The 22,744-nt window shown below is 52.1% G+C and overlaps 2 protein-coding genes across 6 annotated transcripts in view; one reads left to right on the forward strand and one right to left on the reverse strand.

Moving 5' to 3' along the window:
* JARID2 (jumonji and AT-rich interaction domain containing 2) overlaps nucleotides 1-15,508 on the forward strand; it is a 285,876-nt gene extending 270,368 nt beyond the window's left edge. For all 4 annotated transcript variants that reach the window (XM_074398471.1, XM_074398473.1, XM_010338027.3 and 1 more), the window contains 7 exons: nucleotides 149-263; nucleotides 3,057-3,162; nucleotides 3,959-4,141; nucleotides 4,655-4,785; nucleotides 5,787-5,970; nucleotides 10,583-10,690; nucleotides 13,498-15,508. In XM_074398471.1, coding sequence (XP_074254572.1) covers nucleotides 149-263; nucleotides 3,057-3,162; nucleotides 3,959-4,141; nucleotides 4,655-4,785; nucleotides 5,787-5,970; nucleotides 10,583-10,690; nucleotides 13,498-13,680 — 1,010 coding nt within the window. In that variant the 3' untranslated portion in view covers nucleotides 13,681-15,508. The remainder of the gene's footprint in view (nucleotides 1-148; nucleotides 264-3,056; nucleotides 3,163-3,958; nucleotides 4,142-4,654; nucleotides 4,786-5,786; nucleotides 5,971-10,582; nucleotides 10,691-13,497) is intronic.
* A 651-nt stretch (nucleotides 15,509-16,159) lies between these two features.
* The window catches only part of DTNBP1 (dystrobrevin binding protein 1), a 148,450-nt gene continuing 141,865 nt past the window's right edge, over nucleotides 16,160-22,744 (reverse strand). The window contains exons 9-10 of one of the 2 annotated variants that reach the window (XM_074398474.1): nucleotides 17,700-17,843; nucleotides 16,160-16,557 (exon numbers count right to left, since the gene is read on the reverse strand). In XM_074398474.1, the coding sequence (XP_074254575.1) occupies nucleotides 16,313-16,557; nucleotides 17,700-17,843 (389 nt within the window). In that variant the 3' untranslated portion in view covers nucleotides 16,160-16,312. The remainder of the gene's footprint in view (nucleotides 16,558-17,699; nucleotides 17,844-22,744) is intronic. The other variant, XM_039462609.2, reaches the window with a different exon arrangement.

A 22,744-nucleotide genomic window follows, 5' to 3' on the forward strand; every position in this document is an offset into this window, starting at 1 on the left:
GGCGCCTTCTGCTCACTGCCTTTTGTCTGGTTTTGAGTCCTTATTTCCTCTCCTTCTTTCTTTACCAGAAGGAAGAGGTTTTTACTTACTGTTCCTTTATACCTTGTTCCCTAGCTATTAAAAATGCCCTTTTCACTCTTTGTTTCAGGAGTGACTATTCCCTGGCTAAATATTGGCATGGTCTTTTCTACCTCATGCTGGTCTCGAGACCAAAATCACCTTCCATACATTGACTACTTACACACTGGTGCTGACTGCATTTGGTGAGTACGGCCTGGGCGGGAGTGGGGGCAGCAGAAACAAATGTGACCACATTGAGCGGGGCCTGTGGGTCACCTCCCTGAGTGGAACCTCCTGTCTAGGTGCTTCAAAGCGCTTAGAACTTGCTTCTCTGTGTTCAGGCCCATCCTGTATTTCCTGCCGTAGCCTTGGCCTGGGATCCCCTGCCTGTGTCGGAAGAGTTGGGGTCTAGAGGGTGTTGTTACACTCTGTGATGAGCGGTTCTGTTCAGGATGCTTCGTGGCCATTTCAGTTCCCTTTTCTGAATTACTGGCTTAGGGCTGTTGTTTGTTTGTTTGTTTGTTTTCTTATGGGTTAGTCACTTTTTCTTGTTGCTTTCTAAGAGTTGTCTTCACATTTGGGATAAGGAACAGTAGGAACAGTGCCACACAGAGTTAACCAGTAGTAGTGACCATGCCGTCAGCTCTCTGTGAACGGAATGCAAGCCGTGCCGTTTCGTGATGGGTCATCTTCAGCCTCTCTGTAAGCGCCAGTGTTTCCTGTCTGTCGGTGGCTATGTGGGGAGTAGAGTGGACCCTGGGAGTCTGGCTCCTGCCTGTGGAGACGTGCACGCTGTGTAGCCCGTGAAGGGTGTTGCCTGGAGAGGTGTTGGGGGTCCTGTCTGTAATCCTGACTCTCAGTGTACCCATTCCTGCTCCAGGCAGGGCTCTCTGGTATCTTTGTTTACGGCGGCAGATGGGAAATAAGTACAGTCAGGTGTGGTGCGGTCGGATAGTTACCGGCATGCCGTCCATCCGTGCTGGCCATGCTGATCGCCCTAATGGGGTGATTAAGCCTTCTTTATTAAACGAAGTCTTGGGACTCAACGTTCCCGCTCCTTGGAGTCAGCGTTGGCTGCAGCCTCCTCGTTTTGGCTTTTCTGGTGAGTGGCACCCTTGCCGTGAGGGAGCGCTCCCTTCCCACGTGGGTCTGTGTGCCGTGGATGATGATCACAGTGTCTCCCGCAGCTGGTTTTCAGTGTTGGGCCCGGGGAGCCCTGCCTGCTTCTCTAGGAACGGGAACCGACTGCAGCCTTGGGGCTGAGCCAGGATAGGAGAGCAGCTGGGAAGGGGACAGACAAGACAATTCCTAAAAGTGCCCTTGCCCCTGGAAGGAGAGCGTGGCCATTCCTTGTGGAGGAATTCCTCCTGCTGTCGCATGGCCTGGGGTTCCTGCGGTCACCCCCAAGTCGGTGATATGAGGCCCGAGTTTCTTCCTCTGAGGAAGCAGTCAGTGTGAAGTGGCCCATGTGGCTTTTCTTACGGCTTGAACGATGAGTCACAGATAGCGAAATGTGATATCCTGTGTGGGCTCTTTGGACTCACCCCTGGAATCTCATTGACGGGAGAGAAAGCAAAGGCACGGATGGGATCAGAGAACAGGATGGTGTGGTTTCTCTTCAAACATGTGATTTTGGTTAGAAACCCTGTATTTAAATTACGAATCAGTAACAGAATATGTTTGGATTGAGAATAACATGAGCATTAAAAAAAATACTTGAGTGTGGCTGTTGCCTTCACTGAGCAGCTGAAACCAGTATTTGGCCTCAGAGCGAAATGCGCGTCACAGACACCTATGGGTCACAGAGTGGCTGCCCGCCGGTCAGGCCTGTGCAGAGGCGGGCACCGGAGCTGGTAGGCAGGGGCTGTTGGGAGGGGCTGGTGGCGGTGCCCGGAGCTGCTGGCCCACGTCTTTGTGTTTAATGGTGGTTGATGGCTTCACTGGCTTCGCATCCTGAAGACCTGCCCGGCTCCTCTCCACACGGATGTCCTCTTTCCCAGCACGAGGCGCCCAAGGGTAGGGCAGCCAGCACTGCAGGGGCCTCCCCTCTTGTCCCCCTCATTCACGCTGTCCACCTGGTACCAGGGGCTTCGCGTGCCATAAGTGGAAGCGTGGTGCTGGTGGGCGTCTTGGGACACAGAGGACATGGGCAAACCCTCCTTCCCTCCCTGGGATTGCCGTGATGAGGCCGTGTAGTTACTCAACCTGCACCTCCCACCTGTTGTTGTACTCAAGACCCCTTGCCAGCCTCACGGTTGTACCCTGGAGGGTCCGTGGGCCACCACTTTCCCAGGCCACCCTCTGACGCAGGCCTGTGTGGCCTCGATTCTCCTGCGTGTCTTGCTGTATGGGCCTGATGCTAAGTGGGCTGGGTCCCAATGCATAGAACTCCCCAGTGGGAGCAGAGCTGGGGACCGCTGGGTATTTTCAGACCCTCACTTCTCCATGGCATCCGCCAGGGAGTTGGCCTTGAGGTGGTGCCTGTGCAGGAGCCTGGCTGCTTCCCCAGCCCGGGGAAGGGTTGGGTTTACTGCTGCTGGCTAGAGGCCCGAGAGCGCCACGTTTTCTTTGTGAGGACAGCATCAGGTCCTGCTCCGGTGATGGCCTCTTACCGAATGAGGGTGCGGGGCTGGAGCCTCAGAAGAGGCCGTGGAGGCTGCAGTGTGTCTGGTTCTGATTTATAGGGGTTTGTGAACATCTGTTTCTGGTTTGAAGGCTTTTTGGCTCGCTGCGTGGGTCAGATCTACATAAAAGATGAGCGTCTCGCGTCGCGGGTGTGCTGCGGTTTGGCTGCGTGCAGGGTGGAAGCGGCTCCGCTGCTGTGGGGCGTGGGAGCCAGCGGTGACCAGGCACTCCGCCAGGCCAGCCTGCCATCCCTGCTGGCGCGGAGCAGAGCCTCTGCTGTGTGTGCTTGGGTCCCTGAGGGAAACGGGGGTGACCCAGCAGGAGCCCCTTGTCAAGTCTCTGCTCATCTCTCGTGTCTCTCAATGACCCAGGTATTGCATTCCTGCTGAGGAGGAGAACAAGCTGGAGGATGTGGTCCACACCCTGCTGCACGCCAATGGCACGCCAGGCCTGCAGATGCTGGAAAGCAATGTCATGGTGCGTCCCCTTGGCTGCCGCCACCAGCAGGAGCTGCAGGGCCTCCTGGGCACTAGAACGTGGTTTCCCGTGAACCTGCCTTTCAGAGGCAACGAGGATATAGTAGAACCCCCAAAGGGCGCCGGCGGAAAGGTCCACTTACGCAAAAGCCAAACTGAGCTGCCATCGGATTGCACAGGGCACCGGGGTTTGGCACGGCCTTTGTATCTGGCTTGTTCGTGTTGGGGACTGATGTGGGCCCTGGGTTGTCTTGTCCCTGCCACTCCTACCTCAGGCCCCCTGAGAGGAGTGAGCACAAAGGCTTCTGAGCCTATTTTCAGGAAATCACAGGGCTGGTGAGTTCCCAGGAGGTGTTGGCTTGAGCTGTGTTCTGACAGCTTCTCTGGCCTCAGCTGACCCCAGTCCCACCTGCCCATCTTAGAGGAGAGACGGACAGGTGGACTCCTTTCTGAGCCCAGCCTGTGGTCCCGTGGCCTCTTTGGCTCCGGAGCTGAGCCCGGCAGCCTCCTGGTTGTGTAAATGTGTCCCGTCTCTAGCCCCTGGCATTGCCAGGTGGGGACGAGGGGCCTGTGTGTGACCATCACGTCTTCCGCTCCACATGAGCCTGAATCACTCTTGAGCCAGTGCGATTTAGAAGTTCCTCCTTGTGTTAGGAATGACGTGTTTTTATTTTCCACATAAAACAATCCCATGTCCTTAAGAGCAGGCCTCTTAAGGTGCTCATGCATTACCTGCAGACTCCAGGTGTCCCTGCGCACAGGGAGGGGTGTGCCTCAGCCTGGCCCTGTCTCCCCAGATCTCCCCGGAGGTGCTGTGCAAAGAGGGGATCAAGGTGCACAGGACGGTGCAGCAGAGCGGCCAGTTTGTCGTCTGCTTCCCGGGATCCTTTGTGTCCAAAGTGTGCTGTGGCTACAGCGTGTCTGAAACTGTGCACTTTGCTACCACCCAGTGGACAAGTATGGGCTTTGAGACCGCCAAGGTAAGCCGAGCCGGCCTCGCCCCCCACGGCCCCTGCATCCGTGTGAGTCCCATGCAGGGGCACGCACAGAGCATCCCTGCACACGCGTGTCTGTTTGTAGATAGTTCCTTTTGGAATGTCTTTGAAATTCTTAAAAGTGAAGGGATTTCTAGGAATGAAAAGTTGTTCGGGATTTCTTTGTATCACAAGGAGTTTTGATCACTGTTACTGACAGACCCCCTACAGTACTGGAAAACTACTGAAGATGCTGAAGGTAATGGCTTAGAGTAAACGGGCAGAGAGCCTCCACCCATCGTGAAGGAGTGGCACCTGCCTGTGGCTGGCAGATAACTGCTGTGACTTTTCCCAGTACGTGGTGCTTTTCTCCCGGGGTGGTAAAATTTGGAAGAGTTTTTAATCCACATGCAAAGAGTTAGAAATTCAGACAGCCTGTCTGCCCCCTGCACCAAGAAAAACCTTGACAGCTGCCTAGTAATGAAAATCCACCCTAAAGGGATGTGACTTCTCTTTTAGGAAATGAAGCGTCGCCATATAGCTAAGCCATTCTCCATGGAGAAGTTACTCTACCAGATTGCACAAGCAGAAGCAAAAAAAGAAAACGGCCCCACTCTCAGCACCATCTCAGCCCTTCTGGATGAACTCAGGTAACAGACTCAGGGTTCCGGGAGACCCCCAGGGCCCACGCCAGAGAGCTGGACCTGGCTGCCCTTTTGGGGGCTCAGCAGGGTGGAGGCTGGGGGTGGGCAGACAGTGCTCCCTGCCTGCAGCCGCGCAGAGACCCTAGGAACTGCTGGCCCATGACATGCCTTTCCAGATGGGAAAAGGCTTTTAAAAAAATGTTTTTTTGGAAGTAATTTCCCCTTGATGTTCAGAGTCGGCACCTCCAGCACCAAGAGTTTCCTCCCCTTTGTGGGTATGACTTCCAGGTTGGCCCCTGAGCCCTGGCATGTGAGTGCTGGCAGTCCTTGCTGATCCACTGTGTCAGAGCCTGGTTCCATACCAGTGAGGGGACGGCATGGGTAGCTGTCCCCACCCCCACCCTCCATCTTCTTGCCACCCCCTTGTGGGGTGTGTGTGTGTGTGTGTGTGTGACCTCCAGGCAGCAGCAGCTGAGCCCAGCGTGTGGCTGGCGAGCAATCCTGCCTCCACGGCCCTCTCCGGCCTGCACCTGTGCGACTGCAGGAGCCCTCCCCAAGGGTGAAGCGGGTCAGGGCAGAGCGTCTGCTGTGTGGCCCCCTTCTCCTCCCTCCATGCAGTTCTCGCTGCCTCTCCCATCCTGGAGCCAGGCTCTGGGTTGTGCTGTTAGCACGTGAATTTTAAACCTTCGGTGATGATCCCAGCGGGTAGTTTGTTGACTCTCTCCTTGGCTTGGGACACAAGGAGAGGCCCTTGCTAGGCGGCCATGGTTGTGCAGGCATTGTGACGTGTTTGTCCCACGTTACTACGTCCGGCCACAGAGCAGCCTCATCGGCCAGGGCTGTCCCTGACCTTTAGACTCAGGCAGCCGGGTCCCAGGCTGGACTCTGCCCCCCAGCAGGGCTCACTCCCCGACAGGAGGGTGTGTATGGAGGGAGGCTGGTGTGTGGCGCATGTGTCCCCTCTGCTGGCTGTCGCTGAAGGCGCTGGCTGTCCCTGTGTCTGGCAGGGATACGGAGCTGCGGCAGCGCAGGCAGCTGTTCGAGGCTGGCCTCCACTCCTCCGCGCGCTACGGCAGCCACGACGGCAGCAGCACGGTGGCGGACGGGAAGAAAAAGCCTCGAAAGTGGCTGCAGTTGGAGACGTCGGAGAGGAGGTGTCAGATCTGCCAGCACCTGTGCTACCTGTCCATGGTGAGCTGCCCGGCACGCCGGCACCCTCGAAGGCAGCACTTGGCATGGGAACTCCGGGGCTGCCCCAGAGGAGGGAGGGCGCCCTCCACCAGGACGCCTGCTGGGCCCCCATCTCTGCTCTCTGCTGTGGGACCTCGGCGGGGCTTCTGGCCTCCAGAGGCGGCTGCCTCACCCCCAGTGGCCAGGCCACACAGAGGTTGTACCCCTGCTCTGCCCACGTGTGGCCCTCCCCTGGGCCCTGCAGTTGCTCCTTCCTCCCTGGGAAGCAGGTGGCCTCCCCACCGTCCTGCTCTGTCACTCCAGCCCCCATGCCGTCTGCTCATTTACATCCTTTTTGTGGCAGTGAGGGGAGGGTCTCCCACAGTGCTGGATGGCATCTGCCACCCCCGCCCTGTGGCCTGTCCCTGCTGGGCCTGGGCCCGGGCCCATGGCCTCTGCCCTTTGGCTCTGTTCTGAGGTTCCTGGTTCTGGTCAGCTGCATCATCTGCCGCAGCCCCCGAGGACTTTGGAATGTGTCCTTGCTGAAAGCTGATGCTCCCTCCGTTCCAGCCGGGAGAGAGCTGCTTTTCTGGCACAGCCCCTCCAGGCGACAGCAGGCTGCGTTCCTCTCACCTTCTTCGCTGTGCCCTGCTGGCTGCTGCGTGCCCGTTTGCCTGCCCCCGCTGCGGGCTTTGTAACACACACCCTGCCTCTTCCCCCTGCTCACCCCTGTTCCAGGCCAGAGGTGGGCTCAGAAAAGCCCTTGTGTGGCGACTGGACCGCCATGGCCCTTGCCATGTTTCTTCCAGTCTGTACCTGACCTTTCCCCAGGCAGCTGCCCTGGCACACTCTGGGTAGCAATGCCCAGCTGGCACTGCAGATGGCTCCATGCTGCTATGCTGCACACCTTAGCATGCCACACACAGCACACCTGACGGGCCTGACCATCCTCCCAGGCCTTTTCCCTTTCTGCCAGCACCTCTGCCTCTCCAGCACAAAAGCCTAGCTAGGAGGTGCCCACCCCGTATGCTGCGTGGTGCTGGCATCCCACAGGTGCCCCTCAGCTGCACGCTCCCAAGAGGTCAGTGCTTCCACGTCTCTGCCTGTCCGTGCTGGGCCAGGACTGAGACCTGGTTCACTCTCCCCGGCCTCCCACTGTGACTGCCACCTCACCTGGAGTCCCGGCATGCCCTGTGGAGGAGAGGGCACAGTCTCTCCCGGATGAGTCAGATCGGCTTTGTAACATTCGAAAGGTCTAGGTCGGGCACGGTGGCTCATGCCTGCAATTTCAGCCCTTCAGGAGGCTGAGGCGGGTGGATCACCAGGTCAGGAGTTTGAGAGCAGCCTGGCCAACATGGTGAAACTGTCTCTACTAAGGATACAAAAATTTAGCTGGGCTTGGTGGCGCGCTCATGTAGACCCAGCAAGCTGCTCGAGAGGCTGAGGCAAGAGAATCGATTGAACACAGGAGGCAGAGGTTGCAGTGAGCTGAGATCGCACCACTGCACTCCAGCCTGGGTGACAAAACAAGACTCCATCTCAAAAAAAAAAAAAAAAAAATCTGAAAACTCAGTGCATCTTCCATGTCCTCCTTATTTAAGGACACAAAAGACATTGTATCAGCTAGGCCCACCTCATGGCCTAATTTGAGCTGATTTGCCTCGTTAGGACTTTACCCTCCACTCTAGCCACAGCTGAGATCCTGGAGGTTCAACCTGTGCATTTGATGGGGGACAAATGCAGTCCGTGACCACCTGCATCCCATCCTATAGATTTCCTTCTATGCAGTTTTTCCCTTAGAGTTCTCAAAATGTATTACATAGAGCCATTCTGTTCTTAAACGAACGATTCCAGGCATTTTCCCAAAGCTTCCAATGTTTTTTAAACATCACTGATAAAAGTTGCATAGCTTGGTGTCTTTTTTTTTTTTTTTTTTTTTTTTTCCTGGAGACAGTCTCGCTCTGTTGCCCAGGTTGGAGTGCAGTGTGACTCTGTCTCACTGTCGCTCCGTGTTTGGAGTGCAGTGTGTGACCCTGTCTCACTGTCTGTCGCTCTGTTGCCCAGGCTGGAGTGTAGTGTGTGACCCTGTCTCACTGTTGCTCTGTTGCCCAGGCTGGAGTGCAGTGTGTGACCCTGTCTCACTGTCGCTCTGTTGCTCAGTTTGGAGTGCAGTGTGTGACCCTGTCTCACTGTCTGTCGCTCTGTTGCCCAGGCTGGAGTGCAGTATGTGACCCTGTCTCACTGTCTGTCGCTCTGTTGCCCAGGCTGGAGTGCAGTATGTGACCCTGTCTCACTGTTGCTCTGTTGCCCAGGCTGGAGTGCACTGTGTGACCCTGTCTCACTGTCGCTCTGTTGCCCCGGCTGGAGTGCAGTGTGACCCTGTCTCACTGTCGCTCAGTTTGGAGTGCAGTGTGTGACCCTGTCTCACTGTCGCTCTGTTGCTCAGTTTGGAGTGCAGTGTGTGACCCTGTCTCACTGTCTGTCGCTCTGTTGCCCAGGCTGGAGTGCAGTGTGTGACCCTGTCTCACTGTTGCTCTGTTGCCCAGGCTGGAGTGCACTGTGCGACCCTGTCTCACTGTCGCTCTGTTGCCCCGGCTGGAGTGCAGTGTGACCCTGTCTCACTGTCGCTCAGTTTGGAGTGCAGTGTGTGACCCTGTCTCACTGTCGCTCTGTTGCTCAGTTTGGAGTGTAGTGTGTGAACCCGTCTCACTGTATGTAGCCTCAGCCTCTTGGGCTTAGGTCAGGTGTCCCCAAACTGCGGCCCCCTGAGGCCATTTATCCGACCCCCGGCCGCACTTTAGGAAGGGGCACCTCTTTCATTGGTGGTCAGTGAGAGGAGCACAGTATGTGGTGGCCCTCCAACCATCTGACTTCCCACCTCAGCCTCCTGAGGAGCAGGGACAGTAGGTGTGCCACCACACCCGGCTTCCTTTATTTTTGCTAGAGATGGCGTTTCTCTGTGTTACCTAGGCTGGAGTGGACTCCTGGGCTCATGTGGTCCACCTACTTCAGCCTCCCAGTGCCCCGGGATTATAGGCGTGAGCCACCACGTGAGCTGTCAATCCCCTTCCTGAAACATTCTACCCCTTATCCACGCCTATGGGGGCTGTATGGCAGTCACACCTGTGGGTGAAGCTGTTCTGTCCATGTGAGCTGGCTCTAGGTGGCCTCATGTTCACGCTGTCTTTCAGAAACTTAAGAGATGTCACCTGGCGTTTCCTGTCAGCCTGAAAGTTACATTGAATATGTTGTGAGGCTGGGCATGGGCATGGTAGGTCAGTCCCAGTGCTTTGGGAGGCAAACGTTGGCAGATCACTTGAGACCAGGAGTGTGAGACCAGCCCGGGTGACACAGTAGGACTCAGTCTCTACAAAAACAGACAAAAAATCAACTGGGTGTGGTGGCGGGAGGATCACTTGAGCCCAGAAGTCCAAGGCTGCAGTGAGTCATAATCGCACTGCTGCATGATAGCCTGGGTGACACAGTAACAACCTATTTAATTAAAAAAAAAAAAATTTGAAATCCGTATGTGAAAATTGGGGTTTTACTTAGGTTTATAATGTGTATTGCTCGGATTACAATACATTTGTGCATTTCAATTTGCTGTGTTTCCTGTCCTTCCTGTCCTGGGCTCCAGGTGTCTTTCCAGGGTCTTGTTTCTGTCACTAGGTGTCATATGAGTCCCAAGGAACTTGTTCTCTGTTCCTTGCTTAGCAACACTGCAGAGGAAAACCTAGACTTCCTCCCCTCAAGCTTCCTGAGCAAGGCTGAGGACCCGCTTACACCTCCTTTTTTCAGTCTCTGATTAGAATAGGACTGGGAGTCAGTGTGAGGTATGGGAACCCTCCCACAGAAACCCGGCAGCTGTCTCCCCTCAGCTGGCCCCTCTCAGCCCTAGACAGGGCCCCAGTGAGGGTCTACGTCCCAGCACTCCCTGTGGCATCGGGCAGCAGGACACACACTGGCCAGACAGCTGCGGGCTTTGTGGGCAGCCCGCCCAGGGAGGCCGGGGCTGGTGAGTGAGCTCGTTCGAGTAGCAGAGGTCGGGAATAGGTGATGTTGAGAGTTTCGGGGGACTTTGCGTGGTGGTGGTGGTTGCCTCTAGCTCTGCTGACTGTGAGCTGTGTGGACTCAGGGACACCATGAGAGGTTTTGCTGCTGGAAAGTCCAGGGTATGTTCCCCGCCTGGCTGCCCACGTTGAGTCCTCCACGTTCCACATCTATGCCAGCACTAGGGTAGTGTCCAACACAGACTCTCAGGAGCCCTCCGACCTTAAGAGATGAGAACTACACACGCACCACTGTCTTCACGCGCCTTTACCAGCCTGGTGGTGACCGGACCTCTCCCAGAAAACTCCAGGGAACTTGAGGACCACCTGGAGGTCTGACTGGGAGGTGGTCAGAGGCTTAGCTTCCTAGTTGAAGACCGTGCTCTGGGTGGTTGGTCAGTTTTGGTTTTACTCCATTTCCAGTGCTGCCAGTCCTCGAAGCCCTCGGCCCGGGTGGTGGGTGCCGGGGCTGCTCTGGCCGGGGTGGTGACTTGGGGGGCTGCCTGGCCGGGTGTGCTCTGGCCTTACCCTCTTGGGGCGCTGTGGAGCTTCCTCGTGACCTGGTGTGCTGCTCTTCCTCGCAGGTGGTACAAGAGAACGAAAACGTCGTGTTCTGTCTGGAGTGTGCTCTGCGCCATGTGGAGAAGCAGAAGTCCTGCCGCGGGCTGAAGCTCATGTACCGCTACGATGAGGTCAGTCCCTGCTCTTGGGGGTGGGGGTGGCTGGCAGCCTGCATGGCAGTTCTGTGCCTGGTTGATAACCAGGGCTCTTCAGGCCTCAGGTGCCCTGTTCTCAGGCCGAAAACCCATGCAGGCCCCACGGTAGGATCCCGAAGGGAGCAGGGTTCTCGTACAGCCCGTAGCACTGTGCATTTGGATTTCAGAGATGGGTGCTAAGCAGGGCTGAGGCTCTTCCTGCGGCAGCCCCCTGGCTTTCCCACAGGCCCCACCACGGTGGTCTAGAGTCAGACCCTTTTTCGTGGTCCCCTGTCGAGGCACGGTGGGATGGTCGGCAGAGGAATCTCCACTTGCTGCCAGCAGCCCTTCCAGGCTGGGACAGCTGGAAGTGTCTGTGGACGATCGAGCAGGTTGGGCCCCATGATGTGAAATCTGCGTCTTCCTGCAGGCCCCGCCCTCTTCTGGACAAAGAGGTCATAATGATGCACAGCCTGTGCAGCTGGGAAGTCCTGGCAGCAGCGCCTCTCACCTGCTCTGCCCTTGTTCCCCACGTGTGCTTCCCATGGACTCTGATGAGGCTGGTTATGAGGAAGGTCGCCACATTGTGGTCATGGCACATTTGAGACTGTTGAGTGGAGCAGGTGCTGCTGGTATGACAGTGCAGGGCCTGGTGTGTCTGGAGGCTCAGGTGGTGGGGCCACGTGGTGGGTCTCACTCGATAAGCCTTTAGCTAAACGATTGGAGAGCTGGAAGAAGAGCTCTTCGCATCTGGTTTCTTTTTTAAAGAACATGCATGCTGGGGGAAAAGTGATAAGCACCTTGCCGTCCCTCCTTCACCTCAACAGCAAATGTCCAGGCACAGCCTTCGCGGCAGCTGAGTGGGGAGCATGGCTCTGGCACCTTGCGGGGTGTAGGCAGCGGCACGGGGAGCCTTCCTCCGGCTGCCTGGAAAGGGTTGTGCTTTTCACTGGCAGCCCGTTTCTGTGGCCAGATGTCTGATGTGACCAGAATCCTGGGAATAGAACGGTATGCAGGGGCTGTCTGAGACCCAGTGGTTGGTTTTGATGAATGAGGAGGAGCAAAGGCATTTAGAAGCTGCGGACTTGGAGCGGCCGGCATAGCTCAATGAGTGAGGCTGTGCCTGTGTCCCTTGTGGAGTTGAGCTGTGCATTTTATTTATTTTTTTATTATTTTTTATTATTTATTTTTTAGACAGAGTCTTTTTTTGCCCAGGCTGGAGTTCAGTGGTACAATCTCAGCTCACTGCAACCTCCGTCTCCCAGGTAAAAGGAATTCTCCTGCTTCAGCCTCCCAAGTATCTGGGATTACAGGCACCCGCCACTACGCACCCAGCTAATTTTTGTATTTTTAGTAGAGACGGGGTTTCGCCATGTTGGTCAGGCTGGTCTCAAACTCCTGACCTTGTGATCCACCCACCTCCGCCTCCCAAAGTGCTGGGATTACAGGCGTGAGCCACTGTGCCCGGCTCATTACTTACAGAGACCATTGCAAAATCTTGTTCTCATCCTCCCAGTGTGCCCAGCACACAAATCGCCCAGGTCCATGCCTGCTGACCTGGGACAGTCTGCTTTAAACACCCTCCTTTGTGGGGTTGTTTGTGGGGGGGGGGTGGGCGCACACCTAGATTGCAAATCCCTGAGCTCATGGCTTGCGTTCTCATGGACGGTGAGGCTCCCTGTGGAGTTTGGAGCCATTTGTGCGGCCGGCCCTTGCAGGCTGGCTGAGCAGGGTCCAGTGAGGGGGGGTGCTGGGCGGTTGCTGCTAAGCCTGCTGTGAGGGCGTTAGTCTGGGGCAGGTGCTGTCCACCTGGTGAGCCGGACACAGAGGAGGGAATGCTGCCCTCCTGTAACCGAACACCCCTGCACACCCCGCTGCTCCTCATCGTCAGGTAGCTGTAGCCCTCTAAGTGGGTTTTAAGGCAGCTCATCCACTTACCCGTAATCAGTGTTTATCATCAGTCCCTCAAGTGGTCACGGTCACAGCTATTGTGTTATACAGATACGTGGCCCACCCCTTCCGAGGGCACCTTTAACTTCTTTGTGATGGGAGCCAGCTGTTACTGTTCTCCATCCTCATCTCGGGCTGTCCAGAGGGCTGGAGATAACGCCCTCGGACGTTTCTTTCCATGGCTGGCTTCCTCCCCCGCTGGGCTCAGTGTGGTTCCCAGACACCCCTGGCCCAGAGAGATGGCTCATGAGATGCACGTTTGCTACTCCTCCCTATGTTCTTTTCAAAAATGGGATGATGACAGTATGTACTGTGTGAAAGTTACACACAGTTTTGGTGCCGATGGATAAATGATTCTCTTGGGTGAATTACAGGGATGCCAGTTTTGTTTGCTGCAGATAACAGAAGAGGAAGTAACAGAAATATGTATACGTGACAAGTATTTGCATTTATTTGCATGAGCAGGTTAAGTGGCTGGTAGCTAAAGTGAGTCAAGCAGCTTGGGTCTTTGTGTCACCATCCAGGATGAAACAAAGCCCCCCTGGGGGTCTCTTTGCTGAGTGCTCCCCTGCCAGCCTTGCCCTTAGGAGCTGGTTAGCCTACCCGGGAAACCATGGTGGACCAGGGTGGTGGTGGTGAGGATGAAATGGCTGGACGTGCAGTGTGGCAGCCGGCGGAGCTGGGAAAGGGAGATGTGCTGCCTCTGAGCCTCTTGGGGGCATTTTAAAAGCTGTTAGTTGGCGTGGTGGAGGGGACCCCTGGCCGCTGATTTCTGCCCTAGACCTGCTCCTGCGTGGCCCTCGGGGACAGAGCTCTTGTTACTAATTCTGTGTCTTCCTTTCACCCTCAAACAGGAACAGATTATCAGTCTGGTCAATCAGATCTGCGGCAAAGTGTCTGGTAAAAACGGCAGCATTGAGAACTGTCTCAGTAAACCCACACCAAAAAGAGGCCCCCGCAAGAGAGCCACAGTGGACGTGCTCCCCTCCCGGCTGTCAGCCTCCGGTTCATCCAAAAGTGCTTCGAGCTCATCATGAAGATGCCAACGCCCGTGGTCGATTTATATATATTTTTTTGTAATTATTATATTCTAGTTTGGAGTACTTGCTGTAGGATTCAAGCTGTCTTTGCACTAGCTCTAAAGAAGATTTTCTTCTGGTTTTAGAGAACTAATTTTGTTTTAGCATTAAACTGTTGAACTTTTTTTTGTACTTAGAAAACCTAGATACTGCAGTCAGATTTTGGAAACTGCCGTATAGTCACTGTTTTAAAAACCCTTGAGGGGCTGTATTAATTTGTATTGCCCCTGGCTGACAAAAGCCTTTTTTGTTTGTTTTGATTTTTTTTTTTTTTTTTTTAAACTGTTGGGGGAAAAAAGGCTTTTTAACCCATTTTTGAAGAGGGTGAAGTTTGGAGAACAAATTTGAAAACCATCAGTCATGTGAGCAGATTTTTTAGAAGGGATAGGAGACGCGCGCGCGTGCGCGCACACACACACACACACACACACACACACACACACACACACACATAAAACTTGAAAAGAAATGGCTTTGCTTTGGCTGTCGTTGTCTGCCGTGGCCAGATGAGCTTGTGATCTGGGAAGCCGGGGCACCCCTGTTTTTTTTCTCTGGGCGGTTGTGGCAGCTGAAGGCGGACGTTGTTTCCTGACCACAGGCGGAACGAGGAGCCGGGAGCGAGTGGGCTCTCCACCAGCACATCACTATGCATCTGTTCAAGGAAGGAAGGAATGCCAGCGAGGAAGACGGACGAGACTGCCTGCCTTGGAGGGGTCACGTGAGGGAGACCTGTGCCTGATTTCATTAGGAAATCCATTCTGTTATTTTTTGGTGCTGTTGGCTACTTTATCAAAAAACCCTTCAATAGCATCCTTAAGATATTTAAAAAAAAAAAAAAAAAAAAAAAAAAAAAAAGGAAAAAAGTGATGGAAGCCGTTAAGTGCTTCTTGGTCATCGACGTGCAATCTTCTAACATTCCATCGCCATCTCACCGCTTCTTGTTTGACACCTTCACAAGTCAGCATTAATCTTTCCTTTTAAATTTGTTTCCTTTATGATCACCTAGAGAGCCACTCGGAGGCCTGCAGTTCTTTTTGAATGTGAAAATGCATTTGCGCTCATCTTGTCTATTTTTTCTCTTCATGTTGTAACAAAAAGGAAAAAAAGAAAAAAAAATCCCATCCCTTTTGTACATATGCCTGTAAATTGTTTTAAATACTTGAGCCTTTTTCTTGGTGGGGGGTGGGGAGGGGGGTGAGAAGACAAGATGAAGAAAAGCCTTACATTTCAGTTTCTTCATCGGTTGGATTGGATGCTTACAGGGTTTTTCTTGTAACATTTATAAGTGCTGCTTACATCACTGAACAACAACAACAAAATAATAATGGAGTAGCTGTTGCCCTTCTCCGGTTGTGTGTACAGTATGTGTGGAATAAAAAAGGGAAACTGTTTTCACAAGCTGTTCTTTGTTTCATAATTGGATTCATCAATCCCGTAGCTACCCATGTTGCACTGAGCTTGCCAGTGGTGACTGCCAGGAACGTCCTGTGATCCACTTTGTTGTTGGTTGTTGCAGAAGACTGAACTGTTTTGGAATATTTAACAATTACAGAAACAGAGTCAAGTGTTTTCCAATGTGGTCGTCTGGTTTCTATGGCCTTGCTGTGTACTTTCCCTCTTTTTGACAGTAAACTTCTGCCTATGGCTTACAGTTTGACATTTAATTTATTAGCGCTGCTCTGCACCCTCCCTTGGGAGGGAGACTTCATGTGGTTTATTGCGAGTTTTTTGTTTACTTTTCAGGTTTGTACTACGAGGTTTAATAATAAAATCAAAGTTTTTTGGACATTTGTCTGTCTTAAAGATGACTGAATGGAATGAGCTCTCCTTTCTCATCCATGGGCAGGGGGGCAGAGGATCCCTCATGCTGCAGTCCCGCCCGTCCAGCTCTCACCTGCTGGTGGGGTCCCCTTTCAGCAGCACCTAATGGTTTCCATGTGGCCCAGGTGGCTGGGCCAGAGCTGGTCATGGGCTGTGGCCATCTCCCCTCGTCTCCCATTAAGCGTGGCACCCCTGCTGAGCTTCCACGATGAGATGACGCTGGGCTCGTTGAGGGTGCAGCCCCCCTCATCTCGATGGGGCATCTGTCATCTCTTTGGCTGGAGGAGTGCTGGAGGGAACACACTGCAAGGGAACCAGATTCTTTTTTCAGGAGAAAGCAAGCATGGAGCATTGCTCTGGGCTTGCTCCTGTTCTTTTGGGCCCCAGGGTGTGAAAGTAAGGTTTGGACAGGTTGGCTATTGTACTGATGAAAAGAAAACCCCCTGTGAAACAGCTGTTCCCTGCCTCACGCAGAAGTGAGCCCTGTGGAGTCTCCACAGCCTGGTCCAGGCCCTGCCCCCATGCCACCTCCTGGGGCAGCCCTCAGTGACCTGCCCCATTACAGTGGCCTTAAGGACGCCTGCATTTAGAAACCTTTGTGTACAAACCAGCTCTGTTGACTGTTTGATGTCCTCACCTTTATTGTTCGCTGTTCTTTCAGTTTCTCACACATTATTGGCAAATATGTAAAAATCAAGACCCTCTAGAAACAACCTGGCTTTCCAGGCGGAATTCCGCATACAGCCGAAGCTGGATTCCATGTCCCAGTTTAAGAGTCGCTGTCGTCACTACCATCCGGAGCGGCCTCTCTGCCGGTGTGGGATGTGGCCAGGGCAGTGTCCACCTGAACTTCGTCCTCATCAGACTGAACAACGGGGGACTCCCCACCCTCACTGATGTCCTGGGTGGCCGTGTCGGTGCAGGTGGAGGAAGAGGAAGGCGGCTTGGCTCGTAATTCTGAGGGATTCGGAACCTGGAGGGTGATCTCATTCTGACGGGCACTGGAATCAGGCCCTGCAAAACAACACAGGGAAGAGCAAGCCCTGTCATAAAAACGTTTGCGATTTCGTATTGCTGCCAGCAGTTGTGGAATGTGCCCATCAGGAAGGGGGTGTGTGGGTTAGGGCCCTGGGGCCTGCTGAACTAGGGACCTGCCCTGGAAGACGCTGCCCTGAGTGATGGGAGGTGGCCGTAGGGCGACCCTTCTGTCTCCTGATGAGTCAGCCACCGTGACAAAGATCAAGACTATGTAACGCGCGTCTTTAGGAGCCGTCCTGTAACCTTGATGATCTAGACTGATTTCCTTTTTCCCTTTTCAGTAATACAGAGATGCTGAGCAAGTCAGAATGACTGACCTTTCAGCAGTTCTCCAGTTTTATGGAACTAAATAGGCTCTTCAGGGAATCAAATTCTACATGCAAATTCTAAATGTTTCCTTGTCTCCAGGTGAGGGTTCATTCTGGTTTCTAGTATTCTGGCCTTCTCAGGATGGGGCCAAATGCACCCAAGCCCCTTCTCTTCCCTGGGATGACACAGTTCTGACAGATTGCCAGGAGAAGGGGTTGGGAAGTTTAGAGGAAGCGAGACCATGGTAATTGTAGAAGCTTCTAGAGATGGCTAAGGTGCTGCTGGGAGCTTTGCCTTGACCCGGCCAGAAGAACTAGTCAGAAATTTAAAACGTACCGAGCCCAGGTACAGGTATGGCACCTGGGTAAATATCTGCTACGTGAATGTGAAAAAGCTTTGAGAGGGCATGAAAGGAACTGAGTCTTAAAACACAAGCCAAGAGCTGGACACACACCATGGCTTTGCCCACAGCAGACATGCCCCTGAACGCCTGCCGCCCAAAGGGGAAGAGTTCCGTGCGAGTCCATGCCTCCCTGCAAACTCCGGTCCTTAACCATAAGCAACAGACTCAAATGGACTTCTGGGTGGTAAAGGAGGAAAACAAAGCTCTCAGTTCGTCAGTGACTGCAGTAGAGCAGGTCAAATCTTTGGGAAAATTCATGACGGAACCACCACTGTTGCAGCTGCCACACAGGAGCCAGGGGGCCAGGAGCTCGCTGTAAGCTTAGAGGTTGTACGTAAGCGGCTGGCCAATGATTCTCATGTCGATCAAGCCCTGGTCAGTTTATTGAAAGTTTGTTAACTCCTACCTAAGGCGGGGGACAGCACAGTGTTACCTTCTCCACCCGAGTTCAGGAAGACGTCCAGGGCCTCCTGGTCGGATATGTCCATGAGGTCCATCTGCTCCAGCATGTCCACGTTCACTTCCATGGATGACATGCTGCCTATGGGCTCTGCAATAGATGAGCAACATGAGAAAGGACACTTTGTCTTTAAAAGGGGAACTTCCATTAGCATTAGGCTAAATGCATAGCATTTTCTATTCAAAATGGAATTTGAAGCAATGTATCAGTAGCTATGACACATGCCAGTCTGGTACTTTAAATGCATCCTCATTCACCCTTGGCAACCATTATGCCCTTTTATGCTTTCCTTAGCAGTTAATCTGTGCATCCCCAGGCCTTGGAGTGCTCCAGGCAGACCAGTCTCTGCATTAAGTGATTCCTGGCTGTTTGGAGTAGGACACTTGGCCTGTCTCAAAGAGGCCAACATACTTGCGGCAACAGTTAGCAACCGACCTCCCTGCCAGCCACGGCTCTGCTTCTGGCCTACAGGTCCCTGAACCTTCTAGGCAGGCACAGTCCTCTAATTGCAAGAGGACTTTCCACTGCCTTGGAACATTTCTTAGGCCCAACGGCAGAAGGGATTAAACATCTGTAAGCTGCACGAGCTCCCTGCAGTGGAAGCACAGACTAGGAGAAAATACCCAGCTCACCAACAGACGACCCCAAGAAACAGCTCACGCCTACTCAGCCTCAGCCCAGGCACGGAACGACAGACCCCCACAGGTCTTTACTCAAAAGTAAACTACCTATGTCATCCAGGAAACCACGAGCCACAGAAGTTACCCTAGCCGTGCGGACGCCTGGCAGAAACAAATGCAAATTGTTTCTGGAAGGACCCTCTCTTAACCTTTAATACAAAGTCAGTCCCAACCCAATCTGGCATTTGTAACACAGGTGAAATTAGTCACTCTGAGTGAAGGGCAGCAGAAATACTCGAGATGGCTGTCACATACTGCAGTCACAGAAAAAATGTAGTCAAAAGTTGTCAAAAAATAAGGACAGACGAAGAGACAGACCTAAACCTCGGGGCACAGTCACAGCCCAATAGAAAAATAATAAACTAGAAGGCAGACTGAGTAAATCTGCCACAATGCGGCACAGAAAAACAGTCTGAGAGCGCCTAGCCTGAGAGGTGTGGGAGATGCAGGAGCGCAGCATCTGGTCACGTTTCAATGTGAGAGAACTCAATTCAAAGAAGCTGATGATTTCCCCAAATCGATGAAAGACCTCAGGACCCAGATTTAAAAAGCAAAACAGTCCAAGCAAGATCAAAGCAATCCTCACCTACCTCAATTGCTTTGAAGCTGAAGAACATCAAAGACCAAATGCTCTCTAAAAGGCAGCCAGAGAGAGAGGGCAGGTTAAGAGAGAGAAGGAAATAATTAGGATGACAGGCAACTTCTGAACAACAGTAATAAAAGCCAGAAGACTGTGGAATAAGTTCAAAGAGCGAGGAATGTCATCTCTAAAATGGTGTAACATTAGATATCATTTAAGATCCAGGAGAAGATAGAAGCCCAGACCAAGAAGAAACACATCATCATGAACCTGCTTTTGCCAAAGGCACAGAGAAGGAAGGTCTGAGTGCAAGACAGCATGTTAAGCAAAGAGACCTGTGAGTGTGTGCGTGACTGTCAAACCTGGACTGCAGTGGTCATAACCTGCAGTTACCAGAGTGACAGGAGTCACCGCGGCCAAATCACCCTCCTGAACAAGGACACAAGGGTGCGAGAGGAGGGTGCCCGGAGCGCAGCAACGTGAGATCGCAGCTTCATCTGGGAGGAAGGTGAGTTTCATTATCTTGAGGCTCACAAAATGATTAAGGTTCAGCACTCAAATGAGGTAAGAGTAACTCCTAATTGTAGCTGGGGGACAAGCATTATGGTTCAGATGGTCCCATGCTTGGCAGCAGCATCGCAGCCCCCTGAGCCAGCCTGCTCCGCCTCGGACTTGGCCAGGGGTTGACCTCAGCCACACAGGCACACCAGTTCACTGGCCTTGATCTTCAGGGCTGACTGGTCAGGCCTGTTCTTTTTGGGAGCAGTCTTCTGAGGGTTTCCCATGTGACCTATGGAGGTCTTCTGCCAAGGTCTTTCTTTTAGATTTTGGCTTTTGCTTTGACTTCAGTTTTGAAAGTTTGTCTGTGCCATCATGAAAAGGGCAGGAATATAACTTAGGAGAGAAAAAGCTGGACTAAGAAGCATAGGAAAAGCTTTCAGGAAAATTCTATATCACCAAATAAGATGGTAATGGGTGTGTCAGTGATCACAGTAAATGTCACTGAGCCAAACTTGGCCAGTTGTGAGATGATACGACTGAACTACAATGATAAAATGTGGCTACCTTCTGTTTACAGGAGACAGAGATGGAGCCATGGACACATTAACATTTGTCTTAAGAAAAGGAAAGATATAATGAGCAAACAAAGCAGATTATGGCTCTATTAATATCAAAATAGATTTTAATGGGAAACAAAAGTAGTATTGGGATAAAGACTGGTACTTAATCACTTACAAATGCTTGAATTCATCAGGAGGAGAGTCCCAAATTTCTATTTTCGGTTATATTTTTAAAGTAAAAAATGGCAGAATGACTAAAAACATAACATCCATAGTCTTGGAGACATATTACTATACCTATTTGTTGACTGACATCAGCAGTCCCAAAGTTAGTAAATCGAGATACCATTCTCCAATCACAATGAAATTTTGTTAGAAATTGGTAACTGCCAGGAAAACTTCCACATATCTATTTTTTTAAAACACTTATAAATAGTTCACAAATCAAATATGAATGCCAATGATAAAATTAACCCAGAAATTGCTGATATCAAAATTTGCAGAATTCAGCTAAAAGGGTACCCCTACAAGAAATCCATAGCTTTGAATGCCTTACTAGAGAGGAACGCTGAAAATCAAGCCTGAATATTCAACTTGGATTAGAAAAAACATGCCCAAAGAAAGCAAAACTGAAGAAAAGTCAATGAAACAGTACAAAGAACAAAAAAGCTAGTTCTTCAGGGGAAAAATGCTTAAAAATAGTTATTTCTAGGTAAGACTCATCATACAGACAAAAGGAATAGAGGGCATATTAACATTAACAACCACCCTAAAGCAAACCTAACCAGGAACAAAGCTATGAGGGAAGAGCGCGCTATGGGCAACGCTTTGCTAACAAATTTGACAACTAAAGATAATTCCATGAAAAACTTACCAAAATTAACAAATAGTAAATCTCAATCATCAGAAAAAAGAATTGGTAGCTCTTCAAACAGAGAAGTCAGTCACTGATCTGAGACAGCATCGGAGGCAAGTTCTACCGAACACTCAGGAATATGAGAGGTGCGTGCTTGCAGAAAACTAATACCACTAAAAGGCCCAATGTATCTCCGTATAGCAACTTACTGCAATTCCGGTCAAACTGTAGACAAAAGTCTTCAAAAAACTTCAAACTGTGACATTTAGGCTAAAGGACAAGACCCCAAAACAGTCATGACAACTATGAAGATGTGCAGGGCAGGTTGGGAATGGCTCCAGCCGACTCACTAGAAGACATCTCCGCTCCAGCACTCCTGACACTGCACCGGATCGTTCTTGGCTGGGGGTTGTCCTGGGGAGGTAGGATGTTTACCTGCATCCCTGGCTTCTGCCCACTAGATGCCAGCAGCACACCCTCACCCCAGGCACGACAAGCAAAAGGGTCTCCAGATATTGCCAAATGTCCCCTCTGGGCAAAAGTGTCACCAGCTGAGCAGCAGCACTTGATGAATAAGTATACAACAGTATGGCTTTGAGCCGGGCACGGTGGCTCAAGCCTGTAATCCCAGCACTTTGGGAGGCCGAGGCGGGTGGATCACGAGGTCGAGAGTTCGAGACCATCCTGGTCAACATGGTGAAACCCCGTCTCTACTAAAAATACAAAAAATCAGCTGGGCATGGTGGCGTGTGTCTGTAATCCCAGCTACTCAGGAGGCTGAGGCAGGAGAATTGCCTGAACCCAGGAGGCGGAGGTTGCGGTGAGCCGAGATGGCGCCATTGCACTCCAGCCTGGGTAACAAGAGCGAAACTCCGTCTCAAAAAAAAAAAAAAACAAAAAAAACAAAAAAAACAGTATGGCTTTGGCTTGGACATAGGCAGTAGAATGGAGCCAAAAAGAGAGCCTTGAAGACTCCCGAATATACAGAAACTGCCACAGGTGTTGTTTCATCCCAACACATTAGCAAAAATTTAATAAATCTGACACTACCAAGTGCCGTCAAAGATGTAATCAGAACACGCATATGTGCCTGGGGAGACTAAACTGGTGCAAATGTTTTGGCAAGAAATTTGACAGAATCTAGTGAAATAAGCCATGCCATTATGACCAGTAATTCCTCTCTTATATACCCTAAAGAAATGGTTCTAGAAGTGTGGTCCCTCTCAGCATCACCTGGGAACTTATTTATGATGCAAATCCTCAGGCCCCACCCCAGACCTGCACAGTCAGAATCACTGTAGTGGGCCCAGGAATCCATGTCTGAGCAGCCCTCCAGGGGACTGTGAAGCTGCTCAAGTCTGAGAATAGCTGGTCTTAAAGCAACTCTTATGCATGTGTACAGACAGAAAAATCATAAGAATGTCCAAGACCAGGTGTGGTGGCTTGCGCCTGTAATCTCAGCACTTTGGGAGGCCTAGGTGGGAAGATAACTTGAGCTCAGGAGTTTGAGACCAGCCTGGGCCACACAGTGAGACCCTGTCTCTCTAAAAAAAATTAGCCAGGCATGTTGGTGCACACCTGTAGTCCCAGCTACTCAGGAGTCTGAGGTGGGGGGACCACTTGAGCCCAGGAGTGCCAGCCTGCAGTGAGCTATGATCACACCACTGCTCTCTCCAGCCTGGGCAATCGAGTGAGACCCTGTCTCAAGAAAAAAAAAAAAAAAAAGGTCTGGCTGGGTGTGCTGGCTCACGCCTGTAATCCCAACACTATGGGAGACGGGCTGATTACGAGGTCAGAAGTTTGAGACCAGCCTG

The sequence above is a fragment of the Saimiri boliviensis genome, chromosome 4 (genome assembly GCF_048565385.1).
Source record: "Saimiri boliviensis isolate mSaiBol1 chromosome 4, mSaiBol1.pri, whole genome shotgun sequence".
NCBI classification, from domain to species: domain Eukaryota; kingdom Metazoa; phylum Chordata; class Mammalia; order Primates; family Cebidae; genus Saimiri; species Saimiri boliviensis.